The 15,948-nt window shown below is 36.2% G+C and overlaps 3 protein-coding genes across 3 annotated transcripts; all 3 read right to left on the bottom strand.

Moving 5' to 3' along the window:
- Nucleotides 1-2,806: 2,806 nt before the first annotated feature.
- LOC138326894 (piggyBac transposable element-derived protein 4-like) lies at nt 2,807-3,427 on the bottom strand. The gene has a single exon (XM_069272876.1). The coding sequence runs from the start codon at nt 3,425-3,427 to the stop codon at nt 2,807-2,809; it is 621 nt and encodes a 206-aa protein (XP_069128977.1).
- A 208-nt stretch (nt 3,428-3,635) lies between these two features.
- On the bottom strand, nt 3,636-4,496 carry LOC138326893 (piggyBac transposable element-derived protein 4-like). Its single transcript, XM_069272875.1, has one exon. It carries the CDS (start codon nt 4,494-4,496, stop codon nt 3,636-3,638), a length of 861 nt encoding a protein of 286 aa, XP_069128976.1.
- Nucleotides 4,497-10,121: 5,625 nt separating this feature from the next.
- LOC138327512 (thioredoxin domain-containing protein 9-like) lies at nt 10,122-13,067 on the bottom strand. Its single transcript, XM_069273671.1, has 2 exons — nt 12,938-13,067; nt 10,122-12,265 (listed from the first exon to the last, which is right to left on the bottom strand). Exon 2 carries the CDS (start codon nt 12,244-12,246, stop codon nt 11,578-11,580), a length of 669 nt encoding a protein of 222 aa, XP_069129772.1. The 5' UTR covers nt 12,247-12,265; nt 12,938-13,067; the 3' UTR covers nt 10,122-11,577.
- Between the last annotated feature and the right edge of the window lie 2,881 nt (nt 13,068-15,948).

Here is a 15,948-nt window from a genome sequence, read left to right as displayed (position 1 = left end):
TATACTAGATGGAAATGAGAGGTCACTTAAGGAATCAGTTCGTGAACTGAAAGAATTCGCAATAATTTCAGGATTAAAGATGAATGAAGAAACAAGAGGCCCATGGGCCTTTACAGTCATCTGACTCATGGCACAAAACAACAAAGTCACAGTATAAAGTAGTGGTTAACAATTAATATAAATAATACAAGGAACTCCTTAGTTGAATATGTAAGTTTCTGAAATAGGTAAATGTCATTTGTTGAACAAACTTGGTTGCCCTTCATCCATATATGGTTGTAACCCATTCAAGGATTAATATAAGGAGTCAGATTTTAAAGCCAAATTTCAGCTAAGCTCCCAGTTTGGACCTCCGCCGTACTATCCCCATGGGTCTTAGCCTGGTCCTTTATAAAATATGATTGTCCTCACCTAAAGTTCCCCCTTCTGAATCAATTAAAACCCCTTTAGACCAATTTTCATTGAGATCTGAAATGAACCCGAACACTGGAAGTGGACCAGCAGCCATCTTGAAATACCAAAATTTTTACATAAATGTTTGCATGTTGTTCGGCATCAATTAAAACCCCTATAGACCAATTTTCATTAAGATCAGAGACTGAAACCTTAAAACAGGAAGTGGGCCAGCGGCCATCTTGGAATACAATAATCTTTACGAAAATGTTTGCACGTTGTTCGGCATCAATTAAAACCCCTATAGACCAATTTTCATCGAGATCAGAGAGTGAAACTTTAAAACAGGAAGTGGGCCAGCTAAAATTAAGAAAATTTGCCCTTTTGGGGCCCCACCCCTCAGCCCCTAGGGGTCGGACCAGGCTCATTTATATAAAATATGATTGTCCTTCCCCAATGATGTTTAACACCAAATATAAATGAAATCCATCCAAGGATGAAGGAGGAGTAGAATTTTAAAGCTTAAAATAAGATAATTTGCCCTTTTGGGGCCCCATCCCTCAGCCCCTAGGGGTCAGACCTATCTCAAATATATAAAATATGAATGTCCTTACCTAATGATGTTTCACACTAAATATGAATGAAATCCATTAAGGATGAAGGAGGAGTAGGAATTTAAAGCTAAAATAAGAAAATTTGCCCTTTTGGGGCCCCGCCCCTCTGACCCTAGGGGTCGGACCAGGCTCATTTATAAAAAATATGATTGTCCTTCCCTAATGAAGTTTCACACCAAATATGGATGAAATCCATCCAAGGATGAAGGAGGAGTAGGATTTTAAAGCTAAAATAAGAAAATTTGCCCTTTTGGGGCCCCACCCCTCAGCCCCTAGGGGTCGGACCAGGCTCATTTATATAAAATATGAATGTCCTTCCCCAATGATGTTTCAAACCAAATATGGATGAAATCCATCCAAGGATGAAGGAGGAGTAGGATTTTAAAGCTAAAATTAAGAAAATTTGCCCTTTTGGGGCCCCGCCCCTCTGACCCTAGGGGTCGGACCAGGCTCATTTATATAAAATATGATTGTCCTTCCCTAATGAAGTTTCACACCAAATATGGATGAAATCCATCCAAGGATGAAGGAGGAGTAGGATTTAAAAGCTAAAATTAAGAAAATTTGCCCTTTTGAGGCCCTGCCCCTCTGACCCTAGGGGTCGGACCAAGTTCATTTATATAAAATATGATTGTCCTTCCCTAATGAAGTTTCACACCAAATATGGATGAAATCCATCCAAGGATGAAGGAGGAGTAGGATTTTAAAGCTTAAAATAAGAAAATTTGCCCTTTTGGTGCCCCACCTCTCAGCCCCTAGGGGTCAGACCAGGCTCATTTATATAAAATATGATTGTCCTTCCCTAATGATGTTTCAAACCAAATATGGATGAAATCCATCAAAGAATGAAGGAGGAGTAGGCTTTTGTATAAATAGTCTTACGCACGGCGCACGAAGACGGACGAAACGCGATGACAATAGGCCATCCTGACCTTCGGTCAGATGACCTAAAAACTCAGGTAGTTTAGATTGGGAGCAAAAGGTACAGTCAAGACTGTTATTTACCTGAGCTAAATTTACAGTGGGGGAAGGAGAAATTCACACTATTAGGAATAGAATTTAGTGTAAATCTTCATGAGATTTCTAGACTTAATTATGACAAAAAACTAATAAAACTCAAATCACTAATTGAGATTTGGAAAAGGAGGTCTTTAACACCTATTGGTAAAATCCTCGATTTAATTTAAATTACAGATGTCTTTAATTGAATAGAGATATCTTCATTTTAAATAGAGATATTTTTAATTAAATAGAAATATCTTCATTTCAATAGGTAAAAACCCAAACGGCTTGCAATATTGGTGGTGTAATAAAACTGTGATTGTGTCAACAGACAATATGACCACCATGAGCATTATTAACAAAGGGTCCTCTCAGCTCTTTACCACACAGACATTTATTGCAACAATGTATACATTTACTGCTGCAGCGAACATTGTTGCTAGGCAGCATACACTCCGACACATACAACTGTTTGATGTTGTTATTTCCTCAGGCAGTTTATGATTATGGTCAATTGTTTCTCTTAATGATTTGAAATTATTGTACTGACATTTTTTAATATTAAAGTCATACATACATGTACTTGTATATATTTTTGAAATCATTAAGACTTCATCTTCAATATGGTATGAATTTTATAATTGTTTTGTTTGATTTTCAGGCAAATTTCTATATTGAATATTGAATAAGAAATAAAACAACTACTTACACAAAATAAAGTGTTTCTTATTTCTGATTTTTTCATAATTAGTCAAAGGAACCAACATATTTATTATAAAATTATATTGTTCACCTTTTTAGCTGTGAGAATGGTAAAGAAAGTGGCAGCCTTCTTTACATAAATGGACGTTACACACTCTGCAACCAAAGTATGTTTCTCTCCGCTCTTTCCTACTCAGATGTACTCTACATCTCCTTTTGCATCCAAACTTCACTGATTCATGTCCAGGATAGTTCTCAACATTTTGCACCTGTTTAACCAGCTCTCTAGCCTTTCTCTTCCTTCCACTGAAGCCAGCTATTAGCTGGTGAGCAAGCTCACACCGAAAGTCCAGGTGTGTGAACCGTTTCTTAGAGTTTTGGCGTTTTGACACAAGATTAAACATGATAAAGGCATTCACAATAGCACAGTTCATAATAAACCAGAAGATGTATTTCCAGGCTTTCTTACTGTCTCTTCCAAGAGGGTAGGTAGTACGCAGTTGATCATGTCGTTCGACACCATTTATTTTCTGTTTGTAAACGTGTGCCGAGTGAGGTTGTGTCATGAGCAAATTCTGTTGTCCTTGTCGTCTGTTTACATCCACATTTTCAAGCGGATTACTCAGTGTGCTGAGAAAAGCTACTGGCTTTTTACCTTGCCATACTGCTGCAGTTAAATTGCCCAGCTGACGCACCTGAGATTCTCCCCTTTTCATCTTAAGTTTTTTCAGGTCATTTGGGAATCCCCGTCTGTTTATTCGTATTGTGCCACACGAGTAAATTTTCTTTGCAAGTAAATCAGTAACTAGTTGTACACTTGTGAAATAGTTATCAAAAAACACCCAATGATTTTTGTTTTCCAAAGATTCAGTAAGTTTTGAGACTACATCATATCCCAAACCATGCTGCGAGCATTCAGTATTTCTACCAAGATAAAATGTCAAACTCGTTCAGGTATGCTGTATCAGCATCGCACTGCATCCACACCTTTATCCCCCGCTTGATTGGCTTTGCAGGAAGATATTGTTTGTGAGATAGTCGCCCAGTCCACTTGATCATCGTCTCATCTACTGAAACATTTTTGCTTGGCTTATACGATGATTTGAAACTTTCATTGGCCATATCAATAACTGGTCTCACCTTGTTTAATTTGTCATTCACATCTTCATGATTTCTGTCATTTACATGGAAATATTTAGTAACTTTTTCATAACGGTTAACAGTCATAACTGATTTAATTCCTTCATTTCCAATAAATTGATCTTTTGACCAGTAATCCTTGTAGAAGGGAAGTTGATTTATACCCATAAAAATGTTTATTCCTAGGTAAGCGTTAAGTTCATTTTCGGTGATCTCATACCAGGCCTGGTCCTGTCTATCATTTTGACGGCTTCTCCATTCTGCATAACCGTTCGTACTTTCAACAATTTTAGGCATAATTTCCGGTTTAAACACAAGGTCAAAGTAATCCTTAGCAGTTGCGGTTTCAGTATCAAAATTTTCGGGCAATACAGGGCCGGTAGGCTGCATAAATGGGCGGACAATAACATTGTGTAAATCACTATACCAGTCATCGTCGTTGAAAATCATGGCGGGCTCGTCGTCAGATTCACCTCCCGATTCCTCGGCATCAGAATTATATATGTCCGGGATTTCAATGTCCGATTCCCTATCATCATCTCCAGAATCGTTATCACCCGAAAACACCTCAACTTTGACTTTATCAGAGTTGATCATGTCGTCCATAACATTCTGTGTATGCGGCAATTCATCGGCCGTCGCCATTTTTGCTATCACTTAGTTTACTTTCATTTTCGGTGTATAATAATCCGCATGTCAGCACGTTTCAATGACGTATTAGCATTCTTATTTTATTGACCAATCAGTAATCCACACGTTTCACGCAGCTTTGGAGCTGACACAATTCTGGGATCCTACAACACACTCTTACAATAGCATGTCGCTCATGATCAATGTCGCTTCCGAGAATATCATGACATGGCGTTCGCGAGCGCTGGACAACGCTTTTTGCTACGCCGCTTGTTGCTACGTCGCTTGAGGCGTAACTAGTAGTTAGAATCGGATGCAAATCACGCCATCTTGCAGGATAGCCATGTAGCAAGAACGCTTGAATCAGAAGGATGTTCGGTGTGTTACAAGCACTGTCTAGATCTGTTGAAGTAATATTAAAACGAATTACGGAAACAGACTTTAATCTGTCCGAATTCGGACGCCATCTTCCTGATAAAGCATGGTCACATGTGCGCTTGCAATCGGGCATTTAATTAAATTCTGGTTCCATTTACAGATGGAACATATATAGAAGTACCATGTTCGAGACATTACTTTTATATTTCTTATTTAATTTAGACAAGGACGTATATACACTGGGTTTTGGGGAAGTCCAAGGCAGGCGCTTTTGTGTTTGTGCACACCGTGACGTTGGGCGACGAATGATTTTCCTTTGATATCCGCCGGCGTAGCCTTTGATGTAGCTTGCGGGAGCGAGGGTAACTGTCTTACTTTCTGAAGCATTTCATGAGCTGTCGATTTTTTTAACAAAAATTTAAGACATATTCTCTAAATATTCCGTCTTTAAAGCAAGTAATAAATGTCGTGAAATTTAATAAACTTTACAATGGTGTTTCGTTTGATCGATAAGACAAGTATTTGTTGAGAAAAACGGTTTTTCCGCCATTTTTGCTATCACTTAGTTTACTTTCATTTTCGGTGTATAATAATCCGCATGTCAGCACGTTTCAATGACGTATTAGCATTCTTATTTTATTGACCAATCAGTAATCCACACGTTTCACGCAGCTTTGGAGCTGACACAGTTCTGGGATCCCATAACACACTCTTACAATAGCATGTCGCTCATGATCAATGTCGCTTCCGAGAATATCATGACATGGCGTTCGCGAGCGCTGGACAACGCTTTTTGCTACGCCGCTTGTTGCTACGTCGCTTGAGGCGTAACTAGTAGTTAGAATCGGATGCAAATCACGCCATCTTGCAGGATAGCCATGTAGCAAGAACGCTTGAATCAGAAGGATGTTCGGTGTGTTACAAGCACTGTCTAGATCTGTTGAAGTAATATTAAAACGAATTACGGAAACAGACTTTAATCTGTCCGAATTCGGACGCCATCTTCCTGATAAAGCATGGTCACATGTGCGCTTGCAATCGGGCATTTAATTAAATCTGGTTCCATTTACAGATGGAACATATATAGAAGTACCATGTTCGAGACATTACTTTTATATTTCTTATTTAATTTAGACAAGGACGTATATGAGAAGGATAAGTCACACTGGGTTTTGGGGAAGTCCAAGGCAGGCGCTTTTGTGTTTGTGCACTGACCGTGACGTTGGGCGACGAATGATTTTCCTTTGATATCCGCCGGCGTAGCCTTTGATGTAGCTTGCGGGAGCGAGGGTAACTGTCTTACTTTCTGAAGCGGGGCCGTCATTTCATGAGCTGTCGATTTTTTTAACAAAAATTTAAGACATATTCTCTAAATATTCCGTCTTTAAAGCAAGTAATAAATGTCGTGAAATTTAATAAACTTTACAATGGTGTTTCGTTTGACTCGATAAGACAAGTATTTGTTGAGAAAAACGGTTTTTATTCCCGGTTCATACATTTGTAGGCGTCTCGCGTGGTGTTTAGCAATGTAAAGAGACAGTCACGAATCCTTCTCACTTATAAATCCTTGATTTAGATCACCATCGTGTAACATTAATAATCAGACAACTGAACATACTAAAACGCTGGATGACAGTACATATTAAAAGCGGAATGAAAACGGACCATAGAAAAACATAGAAACATATAAGATTAAGTTCAATATTTTCTTTGCCTTTTCTCTGAGCTTAGCAATCTCTGCATAAAACCCTTTTTAATTTGTTGGAAGCAAAAGTATTATTAAAACTGTTCGTCTGCACTAGCTAGACCGGGCTACCTTGCACTATAACACAAGCTCACAAATTATAAAATGGCTTTCAACAGAACAATTAAAATTGCTAAACAATATCGTCATATCATTGTTTAATTTCCATATTCTGTCCAATCAAAGAGTTAAGCTTCCCCGTAGCCCACCTATAGCTTTTTGGGAAGCTAATACTTTTAGTTAATTAAGCCTAAACGCGGAAATAAAGGGAGGGCGTCCGATGGCGCTTATAATTACAGGCAGGGGGGGAGGGGGGTGGACCAGCCGACCAGGCGTACGCCACCCACCCCTAAAATAGGAGAGAGAGGGGAAGGAAGGAAAAGAAGGGAGAAAGGGAAAAAAGGAGAAGGGAAAAGGGAAAAGAATAAGGAATTAGATACATAAGCTTAGTGACAGAAAGCTCCATTATCATATTAACGTTATCATTTTATACTCTAAATGTGCGTACATGTACATGCATTGACATAGATTATCTACTTGTATCCAGGCGCAATGGAATAATTATATTTTTTCGTATAAGTTAGGTTTTATCCCAATCGCTTATTTTAAAGGGTACAATGTAAATCCCTTCAAGTATTTACTTTTTCCTCAAAAAAACAAAAACTCAAAAAACCAGTAAACTCCCAAGCTTATATATATTGTATATCAGCTAGATAATTCCGATTGTCATTAATATTCAATATTGGCATGTTATATCTCGATATTCTTAGCAATAAAAGAAAATGGGGAGAGGGTGGAAGGAAACGTAGTTGGCCATGGGTCTTCGCTGGTTGACTATACATAATGTATGTCATGCCCTTCGTTCTTCAGTTTTTAACAGATATATTACACATTTTTGAATCAGCATTTAAGTCTGGTATTAAATCCGACTATCAATGCACAAATGTGTGTGTACTTTCAAAACGCCAGTTACAAGTGAAAGTAGTTTAGGTATTCACCATCACTACTGACTTTGAATGCTTCTATAGGAGACTTTTATTTGTCCTAAGAAAATGTGTGTAAAGAAAAAAAATGGAAAATCAAACCGAAGGGAGAACCAAATGCGATAGAAAATGTATGAAAAAAAATGGAAATGTATAGCAAAAGGGGTCCTCATTACATTTTTTTGAGAGTTTTTTGAGAGCTTCTAGGGGTCTGGTAGTCCGCTAAACCTTAGCGGACTAGGGGTGTGGGTGCATCCCATGGCCAGTTGCCTTCTTTTATTGTTTCAATAAAAACATATCTTAGCGTTTTTGACCCCTATGACCTTGAATGAAGGTCAAGGTCATTCATTTGAACAAACTTGGTAGCCCTTCATCTCAGCAACCTACAGGCCAAATAGGAGTACCCTGGGCCTTCTGGTTCTTGAGAAGAAGTCGTTAAAAGATTTTTTAGCGTTTTTGACCCCTGTGACCTTGAATGAAGGTCAAGGTCATTCATTTGAAGAAACTTGGTAGCCCTTCATCCAAGCAACCTACAGGCCAAATATGAGTACCCTGGGCCTTCTGGTTCTTGAGAAGAAGTCATTTAAAGATTTTAGCCTTTTTGACCCCTGTGACCTTGAATGAAGGTCAAGGTCATTCATTTGAAGAGACTTGGTAGCCCTTCATCCCAGCAACCTACAGGCCAAATATGAGTACCCTGGGCCTTCTGGTTCTTGAGAAGAAGTCGTTTAAAAATGTTAGCCTTTTTGACCCCTGTGACCTTGAATGAAGGTCAAGGTCATTCATTTGAAGAGACTTGGTAGCCCTTCATCCCAGCAACTTACAGGCCAAATATGAGTACCCTGGGCCTTCTGGTTCTTGAGAAGAAGTTGTTTAAAGATTTTAGCCTTTTTGACCCCTGTGACCTTGAATGAAAGTCAAGGTCATTCATTTCAAAAAACTTGGTAGCCCTTCATCCCAGAAAGCTACTTCTGGTTATTGAGAAGAAGTTGTTTGAATGAAAAGTTTATGCACGGCGGACGACGACGGACGGAGCATGATGACTATACTGAATGCAGATGGGGGAGTTTGAATTACCTGGTAATTATAGAGAATTTCACCACAACGTCAAAAGAAGAAAGTTCTGTTCATAGGTGTCCAACAACCTATTCATGGAGTGTAATTTGTTGGTACAGTTTATGTCAAGTAACAATATACATATACAGCTATACACAAAATATCAACCTTCCTTCCAATTGTCATCTTTGCTTTTCCATACATAAATAGCAAATTTATGAACCCTGATTTTTTGTTTTTGCCACAAAAGAAAAACTATTTATCATCATTATCCTCAGAATGAATACCAGCAAACACAGAAAGTGTAGATCAAAATCTATCTACCGGTACTTGTCTTTGAGTATCTCCTATATTCACTCACGTAGTCATGCTTCAAAAGTTCAAATGCTAATATTGTTACAAGTCACAATCGAAGCCAGAAAGATACCCATCTATTTTGTGAACAGACAGAACAATTTCCTTGCATTTTTGTACTGTCGCCATGTTGGATTTGGATCTGGGTATCTACAGTAACCCTAATCTGGTTCCCCAGTGATATTCTGTATGATATTGCTGAATATTTCTAGTATATAATTTAGAATTTGTATTTCAGGCTTTAGTTATAGTATATAAATAAAACCTTACCAAAGATTGTTTTCCATAACTAAAACACAATGATTCAAACACATTATGTTGTATTTCTGAATTTTTATCCACATGAAATATCTTGTGTGTAAAAACACAAAAAAACATCATAGTAAAACCAGTCATATTACTGATTACAGAGAAAGTCAGTTGCTTATTTGGTGTACGGCAAATTAAATCTGCAAAGGACATCCAAATGCATGACCAAAGTTTGTCTGATGTTCAGTGAATTCATGCAAGTTATCATACAGCTGAACTGTCTGGATGACAATGACAATAAATGAAATAAGTACATAAAACTATGCACAAAGTTTCGTGGGAAAATTTAAATACAGCTGAATGATGATAAGGAAGGATACTTCTGAGTTACACATTTAATTATTTGTTATGGCAGATCACTCACATTCACTCAATAACTCTCACTTTTCAGCAGAAAATAAAACACATTAAGTTTATACTGGCCGTATTATTTTCTCTAGTAAAATCATGTGTAGACGAAATAGTATTGTTCCTCAGTTACAAAAGTTATTATTTTACACCATTATCACCATTGAAAAGTTTGAGCTTCTAATTCAATTAAAGATGAAAATATTAAAAAATAATTCATTGCATACCGAAAAAATTCTGTGGCACTATGCCCTATGGAATGAAGTACTGAATGTGCATGCATCAAAAGCAAAATGATTTTTTTTTTTTGGTTGGTGTTAGTTAGGCATATATATACATGACTAAACACCAATTATTGTTAAAGGGACAATTCACTCAGACTAATTTTTTTTACATGACTAAGAAGCAAAATATAGCATAAATGTATTGTTCTACATTTCTTATGAAACATATAACGTAAAACATTGACAAATTCCACGACATTGTTAAGTATTTTAATTAATATCGTTGAAATATCAAATCGTTGATCAATACGATTAAGCAGGTACATACAGACGCTGTACCCATACCCGAGCCAAAGTCACGCACGTTAAACAAATAAACTACATAACCACTGACACGGTGATAAAATGATTTTTAGGCAAGACAATTCATCTAATAAGGTAAACAAACTACTGTCAGAGCGATTTGAGCAGTTCTAGACAAAAGTTGCATTACTCTACGAGCAAGGGACAGGGTTCGGCATACAAGAAGTTCGACCACAATGTGTAATGGCGGACAGCGAGCGAGTTTGAACATATAGATCTATATAAACACATGTCACAACCATGGGCTTTTCCGGCATATCACAGTAAAACCGACAGATCTAATTTCCATAACAACTGTTTTTTTCCCGATATATGTACTAATTTTAAAGTGAGCAGTCGGGCAAGGATGGCTTAAGTCGGTATAAATGGTGTGAATGTATCCAGTATAACTTCTTATGAAATGGAAAAATAAAATCTCTCGTCAAAATCTGTCTGCGTACGAAGAAATTAATTTAAAGTATGGAAATTCTAAAACGTACTCCCAGCTCACAATGTCCATGGTTACATTTCCACGCAGCCTCACTTTCAATGCTTTCAACTTTTCTTTACTTTAATGGTCAGAACTGGGAAACTAAGCAGAACTTGACCGTCGTATTAATATGTGAGAACTTTTGGAAGGCCAATGAACGCATTTAGACTGGTTTTCTTTGCCCGACTATTCACTTTAATGTTCTCTTAGACTAAATTGTCCCTTTAAAATGATGAGTATCGTTTATGTTTTGTCGGTGGTACTGTGGAGCATCTTTAATCAAACTATGTTGTTGTAAAATTGCCAAACACATAGCTTTGGCCAGTGTAAGCTGTTTATCTAAAATGGTATTTGAAGTCACTTTGGATAAATTCGTTAATCATAACAATTCAGAAAAGATACAAATAGATGCAGAATTTATTATCTTTTATCATGAAAAGCTGTAACACTTGTTTGCACTGTAATGAATGCTTACAAGTTATTTAAATGTTTGATGATGAGGGGTAAAATTTAGGTCAATGATGTAGAATTAATAAAAAAAGGGGATAACTCCAGAACACATTGCTTTTGTGTATAGTTGTCGAGAACGCTATTTTTTTAGATTAAAAATTAGATAGTTCTGTTTTGCTTGCTTCAAATAATAAGATATTTTCCATTCAGACTCATTTTGGTACATAAATAATAAACATTTTTTACAATAAATAGCATAAGGTCATAATTTGAATCAAAAGGATCTTGACACAAAAATCCAAAATTATAGGTCATCCTCATTAAGAGATGTGACCTGATGTATTGACCGAGTCTGACCAATTGAATTCAATATGATAGACACTAATTGATTAAAACTTTGGGCAATGTCTTTGTTGATCTACCAGTCATCTTCATCACTGCTGTCACCAGCATCACCACCACGGATAATTTTCTTCTGATGTCCTAGTATACCAGGCTTCTTTGTTGGTTTACCTCCTGGTGGGGTCAACAGATCACCACTGTAGTTGATGATGGTGGCCACACCCAAACGCCATTCAATCATTTCTGTCGGAAAGTCATCTTTGCCTCCGAGGTCATCAAATCCTACAATGTAATCTGTGGTCTTGCCATCTTTAGCAATACATAAGGTCGGCAAAACAACAATTCTGAGACGTTCTACCAAGAAAGGGCACTTTTCAACATTAATCTTGATGAACTTTGTTTCTAAGTGCTTTGGGGCTAAAATGGCAAGGTGCTTGTCAATAATTTTACATCTGAATGTACTGTCTCTGTAGAAATGGCAGACAACTTGTTTGCTCTTTTTGCATTCGTCAAAGAACTCTTTTTCATTGGCAATTTCATAGTATTTGCCATGACCTGTTGCTAGCCAGTCCTGCTTTTGTGCTTGTGCTTTCTTTATAGTGTCCATTCTCTTTCTACGAAGGGATTCAAAATCATCATCATCCATCTGTTCCATCTTTTGAATTTCAGCATCAACTTGCTGCTCCATCACATTAGCAGCATGAAGCAGTTGCTGCTCCATTGCATTTTCTATACCAGCATTCATCTTGATTTTTGATAACAACCTGTAACATAAATTAACAGATCAAAATCTGATAAAAATCATACTTGGAGTAAATATAAAAGTTTTTGACTATTACATTTTTTTTACTTAACATGAGCCATCATCAGTGACAAGGTACAGCTGTACCTCAACAAATATTATTCATTTACTCTGCAAATATGTATGTACTGAAACAGTAGCAAGTTGGGTGAGTCATACTCATATGCATCAAATACCAGGGATATTTTTTATGATAATTTTGTAATATCAGAACCTAAATAAATGGGCTGATAACCGATTATATTGAATTAAGACTAGTCTTAAATTCATCGATATTTATAAATCGGGCAGTGTTTGAAGCTACTAGCACAATACCACACAAATAGCTAATTATTTCGGTTTCTAGCTACTGTAGTTATCTCCCCTTAAGGATGTATAGAACATCACATTTACATAAATTCAATTAAAATCATGATATTTCAGAGACAATGATCGAGTTTACGATGCTAATGGTTCTGAGTCTTCAGACAAAAGTACGAATAGCAGTAGATCTGTCAAAATGTCAAGCAGTGTGGGATCACACAAAATGTCAAGTCACTGAACTTTGACGAGTATCTCCACGTTCTAAACGCCGTCAAATAGCACAATAGAAATATTTGTACTTAATTATCACTGAATTATTACTTATACATACCTTCCCTTAAAATATTAAGTCTGTAATTTTATCAGAAACGGTAGATACGTCCGACCGGTCCCAACGTGTGTTGAATCTGTCCCAACGACAGCAGAAATCACAAAACTGATTGGCCCATTGAATTGACTTCCTGTCTTAAGTGGCCAATCAAAAGTACCGTAAGAAAACCGCGATGACCCTAACAACACTATTTTTCAAAACAATGTGACGTCATCATCACCCACATGGCAAAACAGAAACACGTGGTACCGATATGAAGTGACGAAAAGTGTATCAAATTAAAACGTGATTCAATGATATCAGACAGCGGACAACTGCTCTTAGACACATCATAGATTACTTCTAACATTAAAACTTAACAGTGTACTGTAACCTTACTGTATAAATTCATGACAAATTTTAATATCATATTCTTAGAATTCAGAAGTTTGTAGTAATATTTTCTTCAGATTTGAAATACATTTTGTATTTCTCCTATATTTAGTTTTTTGTAAGATTTTTGACGTGTTCGTACTTTTATACAAATATCGAAATAGGCCTATATATAATTAAAGATGCTCCACCGCTGACAAATGATATTTATTCACTATCAAAAACAGCAGCAGACGATTTAGTCTTTTTCTTCAGTTACAAAAGTTACTTACTTTACACCATTACCATCGTTGAAAAGTTTGAGCTTCTAATTTTATTTCAAGTTAAAAATATCAAAAATAATTAATTGCATCCCGAAAAAAATCCCTGGAACTATATGTTATATGGAATGATGTACTGATTGCGCATGCACCAAAGGTAAAATAGATTATTTTATATTATTTTTTTGCGTTAATTAGACATATATCTACACGATTAAACACCAATTATTGTTCAAATAATGAATATCATTTATGCTCTGTCGGCGGTGAGGCATAACATAAGTTAATGTATAAAAACAGTAGATCTATAAATTTTTTCTACAGAATTTGCAAATATTTTTCCACCTTCACACGAAATTGAAGGACAATTTATTAGAAAAAAATGAACCCATATTTTCTGAAATGCATGAAATATACAGTAAAATATGACGTGTCCAGGGAAGTTTTTTTTATTTTAATAAAATAATGTATTCTTATACAATACGTACAATACAGTAAGAAACTTCAATTTCCATTAGCTAAAATAGATTGGATGGAAAAATGAAGCATGCAAGCATTTCTTTCAACTCATAATTTAAGTATTATTTCTGTTGTGTATTTATTATATATGGCAACACGTACATACCCAAACATTAACCAGGCAATTTCGACAAACTGGACATGTTGAAATTATGAAAATACCGGTTTTTCTTCCTTAAAATGATTGTTCATACCTATCACACCAATTATAATTAAGCAATGGTTGTCATATTTTTGACATGCATTGCTGTGTAAAATACATTGGATGTTCTAGCACACAGCCAATGGTGCGCGTTTAGAGAGGCAAGTTGCGAGTTAGCCTCGGGTTTTACAACATTTTATGACCCTCGGATAGAATGAAAAATACTTATAATACTTAGCTTTCGTATTCCGGCAGTAATTCTAGCTGTATGAGATTATAGTTCCTTCGTTAATGCACCAGTCCAATCAGGTGTGTCCAGGACAGTCCTCGGCCGTACATGTACATGTAGTTTGAGCTGACGATATATATATATGTAGCACACTTGGTAATAATCTTAAAAGGTATTGTGAAACAATGCAGAAAGATCTAGACAACATTAGTGGGGACATTTGGAAAATATGTTTTTACCCACAGAAATCACGGTAACTCCTCACCATCACTCGCCACAAAAACTCAATAAAACATAATTACGAGTTAGTAAAGTTGTATGGTCTATAATTTGTTCTGCTTTTTGTCATAGTAAAAGCATCTTCACCATCAGCCATAACGAAACTTCATCTAAAACACAATTATTCGTTATGAAGTTATATTATATGTGCCATATTTTTCATACTAGCAAATCAAGAAGAGCTTTTGATATGTTACAGTATTCACCATCAAAATTACGAACATTTTGAGAATTACATTATTGTTAAGTGATTTCTGCAGGTATGTTTCCATCTAAACATACATCAGGCATAAAAAATTAGAATTTTATAGTGCAACAATCCTGTGTTTATGTTTATACCAATGTTTATAAGGCATCGTACATTTTTGTCTGTCCATTTGAATGGAATAGTTGAAATCACAGCTTAATTCATCAAACCTATGTTTTTCAATAGTTTAATGAAGTAAAAATAACAAGTCAAAATTATGGCACATTTTACATATTACACTATTTTTATGTAGACAAGACAAACAAAACTATCTTGACATCACCATCACATCAGGTCTTGAGTCCCAAGTCAAAGTGGAAGGCGTTCCGTTAGCAGTTCCTCATCCTCGATACTCCGGGGGTTCCGATGACTTACTTACGATGTAGGGAAAATGCATACTATCATTTTGTGTTCCGTTACTAAATTGCAAATGATAAATAGTTAGATTTCTCTTTTTTTTAATTAAAAAAATCTTAAAATGCCGTACCAAATGACACTTTACCAACTTTAACCATAAGCATGAGCTGCAAACACTATTTACAACTTTAGGCGATATAAACATAAAAATGCTGCAAGCTTTATCTCATGATCATAAATATGCTGCAAGGTTTATCTTATGACCATAAATATGCTTCAAGGTTTATCTCATGACCATAAATATGCTGCAAGATTTATCTCATGACCATAAACATTTGGTTTTGAAGTTATACCTCTACTAGATTATCTCTGGGCTCCAATGATGACATGTTTTCCATGGGTTCTCGGACATGATGTATAATGGTTGTATTTGTGTTTAGGCCCCTGCCAGTGATTACAGAGGACTCCCTACTGATACCGTATTATTTTATTCAATATTTAAGTGACCAAGACATTCAGAATTCTAGTGTCTTCTTTTTATTGTTTTGATTTAAATAACTAAGATAAAGATCACTACCAACAGGAAATGTCTCAACATTTTTGTTC

This window comes from Argopecten irradians, chromosome 7 (genome assembly GCF_041381155.1).
Source record: "Argopecten irradians isolate NY chromosome 7, Ai_NY, whole genome shotgun sequence".
Taxonomy (NCBI): Eukaryota; Metazoa; Mollusca; class Bivalvia; order Pectinida; family Pectinidae; genus Argopecten; species Argopecten irradians.
Note: the sequence above shows the minus strand (reverse complement) of the source record. Positions and strands in the feature narration are given on the sequence as shown.